The sequence below is a fragment of the Bos indicus x Bos taurus genome, chromosome 11 (assembly GCF_003369695.1).
Source record: "Bos indicus x Bos taurus breed Angus x Brahman F1 hybrid chromosome 11, Bos_hybrid_MaternalHap_v2.0, whole genome shotgun sequence".
Classification (NCBI taxonomy): Eukaryota; Metazoa; Chordata; class Mammalia; order Artiodactyla; family Bovidae; genus Bos; species Bos indicus x Bos taurus.
Genome location: NC_040086.1, coordinates 105615379 through 105631078, shown reverse-complemented (window position 1 = coordinate 105631078; position 15700 = coordinate 105615379). Strand labels below are relative to the sequence as shown.

Sequence of the window (15700 nt, the reverse complement as noted above, 5' to 3'; positions counted from 1 at the left end):
GGTATTAATGTTGAACCCTCTTCCAGGGTTTAGTTTAGGGTATTTCGCTTAAGGATCAATTAAACAGAATTAGGATCTGAGGAATTATGCACTGAAACAGAACATAAAGAGGAAAGAGACCATAAATTATTAGGGACATAGCAGTTTGGCAGCAACTTCCCATGTGGCCTTATCTTTAGGTTTGCCCCAAGGCCGGGAGTTTCACCAAAATAAACTGCTTTGGGACCCATAAATGTGCTCATTGGTTGTTCCCTGGGGTGAGCTCGGGATGAATTACCCAGTGCTGTCACGTGGCTGGATCTGCCTTCTGAACTATCTCCCTCCTGCAAGCTGAGCCACATGTTCTTGCCTACTTCCCTCTCGGTAGGGGTTCTGGTTTGGCTGCAACCTGAGAACGTCGCCTAGGTCTCTACGCCTTAACCTAACACGTGGCGTGCTTCCTTTACACAGTGGCCAGATGCCCAAAACAACACCGTACGGTAGCCAAGGTCTTTAATAGAAACGAAAACGAGGGAACCGCCTCTCCACCCGCCACCCCGGAACTAGGCTGGGCGAGGAGGGTCCAAGTCCTCGGTCGCAGGCACATCCGGCGCGGCCGCCGACCACTCCTAGCGCGGGAAGTTCTTGGGATACAGCTGGAAGAGCTTGCCTTCCTGCGTGGGCTCAAACCCGTACCGTTCCAGGTGCTCGGGGTCGAAAGTCCCGGCCTTAAAGTCCTTCTCGATAGCCGGCGCCGCCGTCTCCAGAAAGAGCTGCTTGGCCGTCAGGGGAACGTCTGTGCCCTCCGGGGCGCGGTAGTTCACGTAGGGCTTGAGCTTGAAGCCGGCCAGGTCGGGCACCACCAGCTCCGGGACCCTTTCCTTGACCAGCACGAACTTGCCGCCGCGACCGTGGAAGCCGACGCCCTTGGCACCGCGGCTCTTGTGGAAGGTGCGCGGGCCCCGCTTGCTGGTCCACTTGCTCATACGGTCGGCGCCCCGCACCAGGGCGCGAGCCGCCCCGCTCAGGAGGCCCATGGCGAGGCCTGCGCACAGCCACCACGCCAATGCCCGCTCCAGCCGCCTCCGATTCCGGCCCCGCCGCGCTGCGCTTCCGGCGCCTTCGGTAGCTTCCGGCCCCACCGGCCCCCGCGCCGCAGGAAGAGCGGCTCCGATTGGCTGCGCCGTGTCGAATGTGCAGCCTCGGCCCCGGGAGGGGGCGGGACCGGAGGTAGCCTGGCCAATCCGCGGGGAGAGCCCTCGTCCCGGGGGGACGCCAGGAGCGCCGCCGTCGGGGGCGGGGCTTCGAGGCGGCGCCGGACGACGGGAGGTGGATATCGGGAGCGCGGACGTTGGGGGCGGGGCTTCGGGGAGGCGGGACGGGAGCGCGCAGTGCCGGTGAGTCGCCGTCTAGCGCCGCGAAGTGGCCAGCTTAGAGGTCTGAGTCTGTGAGGAGAGGTAGCCATCATCTCCCCCAGCCCGCGCACACTGCCCCCCAGGGCCGCCGGCGCCCCCAGCCAGACTGCTTCCAACCCGACGTCCGTCATCTCGACCCCCGCTTAACTCGACGCCTCCCAACCTCGACGCTCCCCCGCAACCCCGACACCCCTCAGCTCGACGCCCCTAAACCCGATGCCCACAACCCGGGTGCTCCTCAACCCGACACCCCTAAACCGAGTGCCCCCTACACCAGACGCCCCCCCAACCTGAGAGCCTTCAACCGGACGGCCCCTTAACCCCTACCCTCCAACCCTACGCCCTCCCTTAACCACGCCCTCCCTAAGCTCCAAGCCTTCAGCCCTTCTGCCCCCGGCTCCTCCAGGTCTCCTGGACTTGACCACCTTTCCTCTGGCCCCACGCTGTGGAGCAAGCGGAGCAGCTGACGGCGCTTCCGTCGTGTGGCAGGTGCTGGGGGCTTGAGCTTTTGTCCCTCTTGAGCCTAGTGGGCATCGGGAGATGGGACTGGGCAGGGCTGGGCGGTAGAGCTGGGGTCAAGGAACTGCTGGTCCTTGAAAAGACGTCTGAGAAGGAAGTTTCCCACAGGGCACAGACCAGAGAGCAAATGCAGGTGACTCTGCACCTGCGTTCTGCTCCCTGACTTGTCTGGGTGGGATTTTGGAAGAGATAAACCCTTCCTTACTGTGGCCCTTCTAAGAGACGTGGGAGCCACAGGGTAAAGGCCCTAGACATGGCTCCTCCTCCTGGCAGAGAGGTCAGGTGCGCGGGGCTGCTCCTCAAGTTCACCACAGCCGGGACCAGCACACCCACCTCCAGGGCTCCACCACACTGGTGGAAAATCCTGTGCCCAGCCCACTAGGCAGGGTCTGGCGCACAGCCTGCGGTGGCCACACACCCCTACCCCTACCCAGCTTCAGCCTCCTTGCCATGGTCCTGGAACTCCCAGCTGCACTAGGCCTTTGCCCAGATGCCCACACTTGTCTTTGACTGACTGGGAGAGGAGCCCGGGGCTTGGCTGCAGTTCCCGGTTCCTTGGGCAGCCACACAAGGGCTGTTTACAGAGAGGCAAGTGGCTCCCTTTGCTTGCTCCCTTTGTTTTCTCCATGGAGAGCACAGTGTTTCATCAGAGTTTTCCTGTCAATAGACATGTAACTTAACGTGGACAGGAATTTAGGGAAGGGCTGGGAGGCACTGCTTTGCACGTGAGCCTGAGGTGGTACAACCTGTGCCCTCCTCAGAACATGTCTTTCTTCTTTTGTTTCACTTTTTAGCCATGGAGCAAGAGGAGGACACTGGCCCAGAGGTACAGAACCTGAGGAGTCCAGTGAAGAATCAGCCTGAAAATTCCCAGTGTGGCCGCTTCTGGACAAGGAGAAAGCTGCCATGCAGCAGCTCCTTGAAGTTGGCTGCCTGTGGGAGTGGTGTGCGGGCCTCTCTTCCCCTGTCAGGACTGAACCCCTCCCTTCTGTTCCTCAAGGTCACACTTGTCAGTTCCTGCTTCCCTTTAGGAAGCCTGCTTGCTTTGAGGTAGGGCCTTTTTCCCGTGGAACATCTGTAGCCACATCACAAAGACTTTTATTCCTAAAACAGAAAATTAGATGCATTAAAACAGCAGTGAAAAGCTGAAAAGTCGGGGATGTCAACCACTAGAGACTGTATGAATAGGTCTGGGTCACTCTTATAACTGTTCCCCTGGCTCCTCCCCTCCCCCCACCCCGGGGGCGGCTGAGCTCAGCGGACCCACTTATGAGGAGGGTGCTTGTCTGCCACCCCGTGGAGGTGGTCTCTAGCCAAGCACACAGCCTAGGCCAGGAGGGCCTGGGCACCTCACTCTGAGGCAGCAGCTCCCACTGCTTCCTCTGCTTTCTGAGCCAAGTTCAGAGGGTTGAGTCTTTGGATCACTTCCTTGTTCTGTCTTGATGTAACATTCTGCTTTTGAAACGCTTTTCTGAGTGCACTGAACTCCTCGGGTTTTCTGGCATCAGCACTGTGTGTGATCCTGGCTCTGAAGGATCAGGCAAGCTGCGTTAGTCCTTGGCACTCATGTAAAAGCTTGACAGAACTCACACACACACACCGCCCCCTCCCTCAATCCATCCTGTTCCTGACTGCTGGAAGGATGTGAGGACCAGGAGGAGTGGAGCGTAGTTACTTGTTTGACTGGTTTCTTGTCTTTGCAGGGAACCTGCCAGCATCCCTTGTATAGGAGGTCCAGGCCATCTGCCCACTCACCGTTCCACACTCACTGTTTTCTCTTACCTTCCTGTCTTTCTCCCTGGGGTCTGGGATTCTGAAGCTCCTTGTTAACTCCCTCCCTGGGAGCCCTTTGCTGCTATGTGCTGGATTCAATGTTCTCAAAATGCAGTTGGCTCGTTAGGGTTTCTCAGCGCTGCTGCTGTGTGGGCGTGCGTCCGCCCTTGGGCCAGCAGCATATGGTCCTGCTTGTGATGAGAGGGCACTGGAGAAGAGGCCTTTGCATGCCCCCGCTAGCCAGGTTTGCTCCCTCTTGACTTGCACCCCGAGGAACAGGGAGGCTGAGAATGGAGGGCTCAGATGCCCAGAGCATTTGCTGTCAGTGCAGCGCAGCTGCTGGCCCTGCCCAGCCATCCTATGGGTGGGTAGCCCTTCTCCAGAGCAGACTGGGACTCAGGCCGTCTGCCTCCTGAAAGCCCGCTTCATTTTGGAGGTCTCCAGGGCTGCCAACTTTTTCCCTGACCCACAGCTCTGTTCTTGCTCCCTGAGAAGCTGGGGCTGTGCCCATCCTGGCCCTTCCTGACTGCAGGCTTCTCCCCTAGGTGGGCTTCTATCTGGCCACCCTATGGTCCTGGGGTCTGGAGCTGATGGAGCAGCATTCCCAGTCCACCATGGTAACCACCTCACTGCTCCCAGGTGATGGGCAGGCCCCAGAATCAGTGGCCCCCTTCACCCTTGGCCGCCCGGGGCCCTTTGTGTCCAGCCTGTGTTTGGGGTTGGGGGGTCTTGGTGCCTTGCTGATGGGTGCTCTGTCTATGACCTTGCCCAGCTGCTGGGGATTGTGATTGGAGTCCTCCTGGCCCTGGCCCTCATTGGCACCACCATCTTTTTTGTGTACAGAAGGGTTAGCCAATTCCGTGAGTATCTTGCTTGAGGCTGTGGCTCCAGTAGGGGAGGGAAAAGAGGGCTTGAGCGGGTGGGAGATTCGGGTGATTTCTCCCCATATTTTAAGCTCCCATAAATAGCTCTCAAGGCATAGTGGCTTTTGTTGAAAACTGCTGGCCTGTCGACAGCTCATCAGATCCATGGAATATAACTGTATCCTGAACTTTCTTGGCTCTCATTTCCAAGAAGAGATGAAGTACCGCTTCCTCTGCTTGGGTGTGTCACAGCCCAGGATCAAGATGCTGTGTGACACAGGGTGGGCAGGACAAGCTCAGTGTGCACACACAGATGGCCCACCTGTGCTCAGGCAGCCCCTTGGCGCCCCTTGGCCCCCCTTGCAGGACAGGTGCAGCCCAGTCCTCAGTACAGGTTCCGGAAGAGAGACAAGGTGATGTTCTACGGCAGGAAGATCATGAGGAAGGTAACTCACGCTGCGGGTCCCCTCCTCCCTCAGAGGGGTCGGCTTCAGACTGTGCCTAGGGTTGAGCAGGGCCCCGGGGTTTGGGGAAGGTCTGACCTAGAGAGGAAATGAGCCATGAAGGAGGGCAGAAGCCCCTCCCAGGAGCATCCCCGAGTGGGTCAAGCAGAAGGTCCTGGCTGCGGTGTAGATTGGTGGGCCTCCCATGATTTGGGGCCGGGCCCTGCAAGGTGGAAACTCCCAGGCCTTACTTCCTAGTGTCACAACCATCTTGGGGATGAGCAGCCTTTGCTGGTGGGCCCCATGCCCTCCCACCCACTGAGGACAAAGGGCTCAGCAGACTCCCAGAGGCTTACTGTGCCACAGAAGCATGCTTGAAACATTTGCTGACGTGTAAAAATATTTTGTTTGTTACTTTTCTCTAGATACACAGTTAGTTTGTGTTCTTTGTAGAAGAACTTGAACTGTCAGACACATGGGTGTCCCTGGGTGGCTCCTTCTCCTCTTCAGGGTCAAGTGCTCTGAGAGGGAGGTTGGTTTGGGCTGCCGTGTCTGGCGGGGGCCGCCCTGGGACGTGGTGTGCGGGCTGCTGCAGTCTCGTGTGGGGCCACATGGGATGACCTGCGAGCAGGTCTCAAGGCGCTCGTGTGTGGCTGGACCTGGGGCTGTCCACGGATGACCCCACTGAGGACTGTGTGGTGGCAAGCTGGATTTGGTCTAAGGAAGACAGGAACATGGTCTGGTGGGGCCAGAACCCTTTGGGGGCAAGGAGGAGTCATGGTGACAACACCAACATCCACAGCCAGCACCATGGGGCAGACGCAGCTGGGGAGCTGCCCAAGGGGGCCGGCTGACGCCTGGGTAGGAGCCAGGCCCTTTGTCTTCCTCGGCAGCGCTGTTTGCAGCAGTCTAGTGGGCCTGGACTGTGAGGGGGACAAAGAGCTGTCCAGGCCGGGAGGGTGTGCAGGCACTGGGGTTGCGTGTACCAGCGTGACAGGTGTGAGGAGGAGGGCGCCGGCCAGCCTTCCAGGAGAAGGACGTAGGGCCGAGGACGTCGGAGCTCTCGGGGCACGGGCTGTCTGGGGATGTGGCCCTGTGTCCTCGCTGTCAGCAGCGCCAAGGAGGTTCCCTGTGTCCTGGGCAGGCGAGCAGGTGGGGCCAGGCCGGAATGCTGGTGTCAGGCCCGCAGGGGCCACGTCCTGAGGGCTGGAACCGACCCTGAGACTGGGAACTGGATCTCACAGGTCTCAGAGTCCAGACTTAGCCTCCCCCTCTCATTCTGCAGGTGACCACGCTTCCCCACACACTTGTGGGGAACACAGCTGCTCCCCGACAGCGGGTGAGGAAGAGGACCAAAGTGCTATCTTTGGCCAAGAGGTACTGGGAATGCCCTTCAGACCAGTCAGGTCCCAGCTGCCCTCCCCAGTGGGCTATCCGTGGCTTCCCTGCTATGGGTCTCACAGCCTAAATGCTCTTTTTTTTTAATTTTTAAAATATTTAATTGATTAATTTGGGTGCATCAGATCTTAGTCATGGCACTCAGGCTTTGTTGCTCTGTGGCATGTGGGATCTTAGTTCCCCAGCCAGGGATCAAACCCACGTCCCCTGCATTGCAAGGTAGATTCCTACCCACTGGACCGCCAGGGAAGCTCCTTGCTGTCTGCTTTTGAGCCCCTTTGGGCCTCTGCTCCAGGTGTGTGCCTCTGCTTTGTAGGATCCTGCGGTTCAAGAAGGAATACCCTACCTTGCAGCCAAAGGAGCCCCCTCCCTCCCTGCTGGAGGCTGACCTCACAGAGTTTGATGTGAAGAATTCTCACCTGCCATCAGAAGTTCTGTACATGCTGAAAAACGTCCGGTAAGAGAGAGGTGGGCCTGGAGGCTTTCTGTGTGCTCACCTGGCCTCCGAGGTGTCCTTTCCCTGTGGGCACTGATGGTTGTGTCGACAAAAAAAATCAGTAAACAGTGTGTAACAGGAATAGAAAAGAGTTTTATTGGAGCCAAACTGAGGACTGTAACCCAGAAGACAGCCTCTCAGACAGCTCTGAGGAGCTTCTCCAGAGAAGCGTGGTTTTCAGCACAGTTTTATATCTTGTCTGATGAAGAATATTAAACTAGTCACGGATACATTCCTTCAGGGTATCAGAAAGAAATCAAAACCAAATCAGCACGTACACGGCGAGTCAGTATGGCACTGACAGCTGGGAAGGGAGTCTTATCGTGGAAGGAGCACCAGGACTGATGGCCCAGGACAGGAGGCACTGAGCCCTTATCTTTAATGTGGGTGTTCTTCTGCTGAGTGTTCAGTTCAGATCAGTCGCTCAGTCGCATCCCCATGGACTACAGCATGCCTGTCCATCACCAACTCCCGGAGCTTGCTCAAACTCAGGTCCATTGAGTCAGTGATGCCATCCAACCATCTCATCCTCTGTCGTCCCCTTCTTCTCTTGCCCTCAATCTTTCCCAGCATCAGGGTCTTTTCCAATGAGTCAGTTCTTCACATCAGGTAGCCAAAGTGTTGGAGTTTCAGCTTCAGCATCAGTAAGTGTGAAGTGAAGTCATTCAGTTGTGTCTGACTCTTTGCGACCCCGTGGACTGTAGCCTACCAGGCTCCTCTGTCCATGGGATTCTCCAGGCAAGAATACTGGAGTGGGTTGCCATTTCCTTCTCCAGGGGATCTTCCCGACCCAGGAATTGAACCCAGGTCTCCTGCATTGCAGGCAGACGCTTTAACCTCTGAGCCACCAGGGAAGCCTCAGTAAGTGTGCCCTTTAATAATTAAAGCAGATGTACAGTGTGTGTTTGATCAGCCACAAATAGGATATTCTGTCTATTGAGCATAAAGTGGGTGTTCGCACATGTAGCAGCCAGAATGACCTCTCTGGATCTCAACCAGTGATCATTTCTTTTATCACTGGCAAAGCTTCTCTCCTCTGGCTGTCACTGCCCTCCTGGCGGTGAGCAGAGCCTCCTCGCTGGTTCTTTCCCATGTGTGTCTGCTTCTCAGGACGATGCAGAGCGAGTGTGGGAAGTGAGTGGCTGGATGGAAGATTGAAAGTCTGGCTCCCCGTCTCTCCCTGGAAGCCCCAACCCCTCTTTCCAGCACTTCACTAACTGCCCTTGGTTACAGACCTGGCTCAAACGCACAGGCACAGCCTGAGAGTTCTCTGAGCTCCTGGAATAGCAGCTGATGAGGATTCCTAAACCTCAGGCTCCTGTCCTGCTGGTGACCAGGCGCTAGTGCTGCAGGCTCTGCGGCCCTTGGAAGCTCTCCCTGTGGTCTGGCCAGCAGGGACAGTGGCCTCTGCCCCTCCCCTCCTTCCTGAAGGTGTCCCACGTGTTCTGTTTTCTGTAGGGTCCTGGGTCACTTTGAGAAGCCGCTATTCCTGGAACTTTGCAAACACATGGTCTTTGTGCAGCTTCTGGAAGGGGAGTACATCTTCCGGCCGGGGGAGCTGGACAACAGCATCTATGTGGTGCAGGACGGGCGGCTGGAGGTCCGCGTCCAGGACTCGGTGAGAGCCCTCGGGCGGGGCGGGGCGGGGGTGCTGTTGTGTTGGCACTTAGTGGTCTGCCCTCTTGAACATTTCTCAAGTTTTCCATTGAAAAGTTAGTGCAAAACGTATTTTATTTTATGTAGATAGGAGATTCATATTTTACTTCTCCAGCAACATATATACAGTTGAATATAAGTTAAAGGCTAGCTTGCACACCAAAACCAGGTCCTTTAGGTGGTTCAGTCAAAGAGGTAAGGCCTTCAGCTGGCTCACATGAGAAGTGTCCACTCCTTGGCCCACCTTTTGGGATTTTGCCAGTCCTGAGTTCATCAAAAATTTCTTCCATATTCTGAGGTGGCAGATCCTGTAGTAGTTGTCATGAATTGAACCATTGGTTCATTTATACAGATCCCTAAACACTCCATTCATGGTCAACAAAAGAGTCCGAAATGCACTACTTGGATGCAATCTCAAAAACAACAGAATGATCTCTGTTCGTTTCCAAGGCAAACCATTCAGTATCACAGTAATCCAAGTCTATGCCCCAACCAGTAACGCTGAAGAAGCTGAAGTTGAATGGTTCTATGAAGACCTACAAGACCTTTTAGAACTAACACCCAAAAAAGATGTCCTTTTCATTATAGGTGACTGGAATGCAAAAGTAGGAAGTCAAGAAACACTTGGAGTAACAGGCAAATTTGGCCTTGGAATACGGAATGAAGCAGGGCAAAGACTAATAGAGTTTCGCCAAGAAAATGCACTGGTCATAACAAACACCCTCTTCCAACAACACAAGAGAAGACTCTATACATGGACATCACCAGATGGTCAACACCGAAATCAGATTGATTATATTCTTTGCAGCCAAAGATGGAGAAGCTCTATACAGTCAGCAAAAACAAGACCAGGAGCTGACTGTGGCTCAGATCATGAACTCCTTATTGCCAAATTCACACTTAAATTGAAGAAAGTAGGGAAAACCACTAGACCATTCAGGTATGACCTAAATCAAATCCCTTATGATTATACAGTGGAAGTGAGAAATAGATTTAAGGATCTAGATCTGATAGATTGAGTGCCTGATGAGCTATGGAATGAGGTTCATGACATTGTACAGGAGACAGGGATCAAGACCATCCCCATGGAAAAGAAATGCAAAAAAGCAAAATGGCTGTCTTAAGAGGCCTTACAAATAGCTGTGAAAAGAAGAGAAGCGAAAAGCAAAGGAGAAAAGGAAAGATTTAAACATCTGAACGCAGAGTTCCAAAGAATAGCAAGAAGAGATAAGAAAGCCTTCTTCAGTGATCAATGCAAAGAAATAGAGGAAAACAACAGAATGAGAAAGACTAGAGATCTCTTCAAGAAAATCAGAGATACCAAGGGAACATTTCATGCAAAGATGGGCTCGATAAAGGACAGAAATGGTATGGACCTAACAGAAGCAGAAGATATTAAGAAGAGATGGCAAGAATACACAGAAGAACTGTACAAAAAAGATCTTCATGACCCAGATAATCATGATGGTGTGATCACTGACCTAGAGCCAGACATCCTGGAATGTGAAGTCAAGTGAGCCTTAGAAAGCATCACTACGAACAAGGCTAGTGGAGGTGATGGAATTCCAGTTGAGCTATTTCAAATCCTGAAAGATGATGCTGTGAAAGTGCTGCACTCAATATGCCAGCACATTTGGAAAACTCAGCAGTGGCCACAGGACTGGAAAAGGTCAGTTTTCATTCCAATCCCAAAGAAAGGCAATGCCAAAGAATGCTCAAACTACTGCACAATTGCACTCATCTCACACTCTAGTAAAGTAATGCTTAAAATTCTCTACGCCAGGCTTCAGCAATATGTGAACCATGAACTAACTTCCTGATGTTCAAGCTGGTTTTAGAAAAAGCAGAGGAACCAGAGATCAAATTGCCAACATCTGCTGGATCATGGAAAAAGCAAGAGAATTCCAGAAAAACATCTATTTCTGCTTTATTGACTATGCCAAAGCCTTTGACTGTGTGGATCACAATAAACTGTGGAATATTCTGAAAGAGATGGAGATACCAGACCACCTGATCTGCCTCTTGAGAAATATGTATGCAGGTCAGGAAGCAACAGTTAGAACTGGACATGGAACAACAGACTGGTTCCAAATAGGAAAAGGAGTACGTCAAAGGTGTATATTGTCACCCTGTTTATTTAACTTATATGCAGAGTTCATCATGAGAAATGCTGGACTGGAAGAAAAACAAGCTGGAATCAAGATAGCCAGGAGAAATATCAATAACCTCAGATATGCAGATGACACCACCCTTATGGCAGAAAGTGAAGAGGAACTAAAAAGCCTCTTGATGAAGGTGAAAGTGGAGAGTGAAAAAGTTGGCTTAAAGCTCAACATTCAGAAAATGAAGATCATGGCATCCGGTCCCATCACTGCATGGGAAATAGATGGGGAAACAGTGGAAACAGTGTCAGACTTTATTTTTCCAGGCTCCAAAATCACTGCAGATGGTGACTGCAGCCATGAAATTAAAAGACGCTTACTCCTTGGAAGGAAAGTTATGACCAACCTAAATAGCATATTCAAAAGCAGAGACATTCCTTTGCCAACAAAGGTTCGTGTAGTCAAGGCTATGGTTTTTCCTGTGGTCATGTATGGATGTGAGAGTTGGACTGTGAAGAAGGCTGAGCGCCGAAGAATTGATGCTTTTGAACTGTGGTGTTGGAGAAGACTCTTGAGAGTCCCTTGGACCGCAAGGAGATCCAACCAGTCCATTCTGAAGGAGATCAGCCCTGGGATTTCTTTGGAAGGAATGATGCTAAAGCTGAAACTCCAGTCCTTTGGCCACCTCATGCAAAGAGTTGACTCATTGGAAAAGACTGTGATGCTGGGAGGGATTGGGGGCAGGAGGAGAAGGGGACGACAGAGGACGAGATGGCTGGATGGCATCACTGACTCGATGGACGTGAGTCTGAGTGAACTCCGGGAGTTGGTGATGGACAGGGAGGCCTGGCGTGCTGTGGTTCATGGGGTCGCAAAGAGTCAGACACGACTGAGCAACTGATCTGATCTAATCTGATCTGATCTGAAACACTCCATGGGGCCACAAAGAATCGGACACGACTGAGCGACTAAACTGAACTGAAACACTCCAGCTAAGCGTGAAAAGTTTGCCATGAAGTTGCCCCCCTGCCTTTCTGCTGAGCATTCCTGAGTGATCGTCAGGATGTTGGTAGAGTTTGGAAGTGTGCGAGGTGGAGTAGTGCAGCCATGAATATGAGACTTCCAGTTGGCTTGCGATTATACGTTGTATGAGAAGTTGCCGATTCACATGCTCTCCCTGGAGGCACTTGTGAAACCTCTACGCCTGGTCGTAGTGGAGCTGAGCAGCCACCCCTTCTGTCTTCAGGCTGGAAGCAGAGCTGCTGCTCTTTGCCCCTCTGGGTAGTTTTCTATAGTTGCTTCTGTCCTTTGCTAGTTTTATGGTGTGAAACACAGTGGAGCATCTGGGTTATTCTCAGGAGTGCCTCTGGGCAGACTGAAGGCCCCTCCAGCTCCATTCTGCACAGCTGTCTTATGCAAATTCCTTCATGCCTTCCCCACTGGGTGGTGAGGCTGGCTTTGTGGGCCAAAGCACCTTGGAGAGAAATGCGGAGGGCCAAGCTGAGGGGCTTTGGAGTGCAAAATCTCAAGTTTGAGCTCTTTGGAGGAAAAGACACACTGGAGCACGGCTGCCCTTGACACGGCCTGTCCGCCTCCGCGACACGGGCTGCGCGGGGGCTCACATCACTCCTACTGCCATGGGGCCCCTCAGAGGGTGGGCACTGACCTGTAGTGGTCAGCTGCACGCGTGTCTTATTTTCAGGTTTCAGGCTATAAGTAGTTTTAACTGTAAGAAAATAATTAAGGTATTCAGCTGGAAGCTAACTCCTTGCTGCCTGCCTCTGTTGAATTATGTGCTTAAATCACAGTTGCTGGCTGAGGGGTGATCTCTAGACCAAGCCTCCTGGGTCCTTGGTTTGTTTGCCTGGTGGTAGGTGACCAGGCTTCCCACCATAGACACTCAGTGAGCCCTGGGCTGCACAAGGTTGCCCCGTCCCCAGCCACGTGAACTTCCCACCTGTTGGGCCCTGGGTGGACCTGACCCAGGACGGCTCCTGCATGTCCTTCCAGCTTTTAGATCACAGTGTTGTCGGGGCACAGGTCTCATGTGTAGCTTTGTCTGAGTGACCTGAGGAGATAATCAGAAAGGACATGCTTTCATCCAGCCTCCTCCGGGGGGCCTCCATGTCATCGGCCTGGCAGGCCTTCCCAAGACGGGAAGCCTTTGGCCCAGATGGGAGGGCTTCTGGACTGTGACCTGTGCCAGGTTTGAACAGGTTCAAAGGTATTTTTCTGGGTCACCCTGAGATGAAGTTCCTATCCTAAATCACCAGCATTGCATGCTTTCCTTTCTCCTTTAATCCAGTGGGAAAAAATAGGTCAAAATGCTGTCATTTATACTGAGAAGAACTGCGTTTGGTTCCCATAGCCTTTTCGTTAGGCCCACCAGCTCTCTCAGGCAGATCCTCCTGGTGCTGACAAGACACAAGGCTGAAGGCCAGGCTGGGCCTCCCTGTTCCTCTTAGTCACCCTTGTCTTCCTGCTCTCGTTCTGCGTGTCGACAGGGTGCAGCCTCTGCCCCGCGTGACCAGTGGTGGGTGGCGGTTTGCCTGGCCCCACCATGGGTGGCTCTCCTCTGCTTCCCAGGCGCAGGACGGCACTGAGGTGACGGTCAAAGAGGTTCTGGCTGGAGACAGCGTCCACAGCCTCCTCAGCATTCTGGACGTCATCACCGTGAGTATCTCTTCTCCCCCAGTCTGCCCGCACTCACTAGACGGCAGGTCCCTCGGCGCCCCGGCCAGCTCTCCAGTGACAGGAGGGTCACCCTAGTGGGTGGGGGGTGTGCCTGGAGTGGCCTGGGAGCGCCTCTGACTAAGTGTCTGAGGGGAGCTCGGTGTTGGCTTATGGGTTTTGGTGTCTCTTAAATGATCGGTTTTTGGACTGAGGAGCATGTGCATGGGCTCCACGCGTCACGTGCATATAACGTCACAGGATGAAGGCCACTTCTCCTGTCCTCAGGCCCTAAGGCCCCTTCCCAGGAGAGGCCCTTTCTGGATCTTCTGTGCTAACGTGTGTCCTTCAGTGATTTCTTCAGCTTTTGTGCTGTTCATCAATGCAGTGAATGGTCTTGTGTGGACACTGTTGCCTGTGTTTGAAGGCCAGTCTGTAGGGCAAATCCTTAGGAGACTCACTGGATCCAAGGGACCTGCCTCCCACCACAGAGACTGAACCGCCAGACCTATGAGGGCACCTCACCCGCTGGTGAGCTGTCTCGTAGCTGATGTTCGCTAGTTGTCTCACTGTATCTCACTGTTCGCTGAACCCGAGGTAGGCAAGGTGCAAGCGGGGAAGCTGAAAGAAGATGTTTTGATTTTCTTTTTAGCTGTGTACTGAGGCAACTTGTACTTCGGTTTCTCCAGACCCTGCACAGAGGGGTCTCTGGGGCAGGTCAGCAGAACCGTGGCAGGGGTGCCTCTGTGCGGGCCCAGGAGTCTAGGAGCCTGTGTGATGCTGACCGTGGATGGATCCCTGGCGGGTGTCCTCCAAGCCAGCCCTAAGTTGTTCTGCATGACGAGGGGGGACAGGCTCCAAATGGAGACCTCAGGGGTGTCCACTGTGCTCAGCATGCCCCTGTCAGACCAGTACACTTGCTTCGAGCTGTTTGGGGGCCGGGGGTGGAGATACGCATGGGGCTCCGGGTCTCTGTCTGCCCCCAGGACCTGACCTGCCTTTAGCACATGCTTGGCCAGGGCTGAGAGGGACACCACCCACTCTGAGCAAACCTACCTGCTTCCTGCCTGGGGGCAGCTCCTGCCTGGAACCTTGTGCTGGGAGAGGGCACTGGGTGTGCCCGTTGGGCCATAGGAGGGTGCTTCTGTAGTGTTCTGGCTTGAGTGTCTGAGTCTGTGAGGTGTGCTGTAGGCCTGCGAGGTCTAGACAGGCTATCCGTCGTATGGAGGCTCCTGGATAAGAATGAGAGAGGGGCGGGGAGGCTCCTGTCTTACCTCTTGGTCTGCTACTGATCCCGATCCTGTTGTGATTTCGGGGCTGAGCACCCTCTGTGGCAGCTCCGTGGGCTGTGTGCTGAGAGCAGGGCCGGCTGCGGCTGTCTCCCAGCCGCTGCGGCCCCCTCGGCCCGGGTCCCCGCGGGCTGCTGTCGTGTCCACACAGTGCCCCCGGGGCAGAGAGCCGGGAGGCGGGTGTTTGGAAAAAACAAGTGTGTACTGGGTTAAATGGTCATTTGGAAGGACATCATTTTTGCCTCACCAAATGTGTATTTGTGATTTAAAATTCTTTTTATTTGTTCTTATCAAAATAACCTGAACAAATTCCAGAAATGGTTTTGATGTTTTGTGAAGCGCAGTTGTCTGTCCCACCACCTCCCCCAAGAAAGGCCACTTCTAGCTCTTTCGGTCTGCTGGCTACAGCTGCGGCTCTTGCTGTTTTATGATTCTCCTGTCTCGATTTTGTTTTGACTTGCCGCTGTAGAAAATGCCCTGCTTGCCTCACCATCCTGCTCCTCTCATCCCACCTTGTGGGCGTCGTTGGCAGCTGAGCCTGTGGAGCCTGGGTTAACAGTTGCCTCACTTTTGTCGCTTAGTTTTCTGTGCGTGGCATGCACCGCTGCCCTTGTCCAGGGCTCCGTGAGTCGGGCAGCGACCTCCAGGTCCGCAGGCTCTGTCCCCCTGTGAACTTCCGGGCCACTCGGTCCAGCCCCTGCCCCGGGCAGGGCTTCTTCCTTCCTGGGCAGGGCTCCCACCTCCTCTCCTGATCTGCCTGTTCAGGTGAAGCAGATCTGCTGTTGCTTCCTGAGAAGTGTGCAGGGAGGTTGGGTTTTGAAACCTTACAGACCTAGAATTGTCTTTATTCTGCACTCCCTTTCTCTTTCTATTGTGCTTTTAAGGAGATTTTGTTAACTTTATTTTCTAGATCTTCCATTGAAATTTTAATTTCTGTCATCATTTTTTTTAATAGAAGTCTAGTTGACTTAAGTGTTGTTTTACTTCCACACATACAGCAAACTGATTCAGCAATATGTATATTATGTATATACTTTTTCAGATTCTTTTCCATAATGGTTTATTACAGGGTATTGAATGTACTTTTCTGTGCTATA

The 15700-nt window shown here is 53.6% G+C and overlaps 2 protein-coding genes across 6 annotated transcripts in view; one reads left to right on the top strand and one right to left on the bottom strand.

Moving 5' to 3' along the window:
- Positions 1-475: 475 nt before the first annotated feature.
- MRPL41 (mitochondrial ribosomal protein L41) lies at positions 476-1123 on the bottom strand. Its single transcript, XM_027557014.1, has one exon. The coding sequence runs from the start codon at positions 1014-1016 to the stop codon at positions 609-611; it is 408 nt and encodes a 135-aa protein (XP_027412815.1). The 5' UTR covers positions 1017-1123; the 3' UTR covers positions 476-608.
- Positions 1124-1329: 206 nt separating this feature from the next.
- PNPLA7 (patatin like phospholipase domain containing 7) overlaps positions 1330-15700 on the top strand; it is a 77224-nt gene continuing 62853 nt past the window's right edge. For 3 of the 5 annotated variants that reach the window (XM_027557005.1, XM_027557003.1, XM_027557002.1), the window contains exons 1-10: positions 1331-1436; positions 1801-1883; positions 2708-2739; positions 4232-4303; positions 4459-4546; positions 4916-4995; positions 6278-6369; positions 6707-6847; positions 8345-8504; positions 13231-13317. In XM_027557005.1, coding sequence (XP_027412806.1) covers positions 2710-2739; positions 4232-4303; positions 4459-4546; positions 4916-4995; positions 6278-6369; positions 6707-6847; positions 8345-8504; positions 13231-13317 — 750 coding nt within the window. In that variant the 5' untranslated portion in view covers positions 1331-1436; positions 1801-1883; positions 2708-2709. Of the gene's footprint in view, positions 1437-1800; positions 1884-2707; positions 2740-4231; positions 4304-4458; positions 4547-4915; positions 4996-6277; positions 6370-6706; positions 6848-8344; positions 8505-13230; positions 13318-15700 lie in introns of all 5 variants that reach the window. The other 2 variants (XR_003513597.1, XM_027557004.1) reach the window with 2 other exon arrangements.

What these genes read in the sequence shown, in the direction of transcription:
- MRPL41 (XM_027557014.1), bottom strand. Translation starts at nt 1,016, where the DNA reads ATGGGCCTCCTGAGCGGGGCGGCTCGCGCCCTGGTGCGGGGCGCCGAC.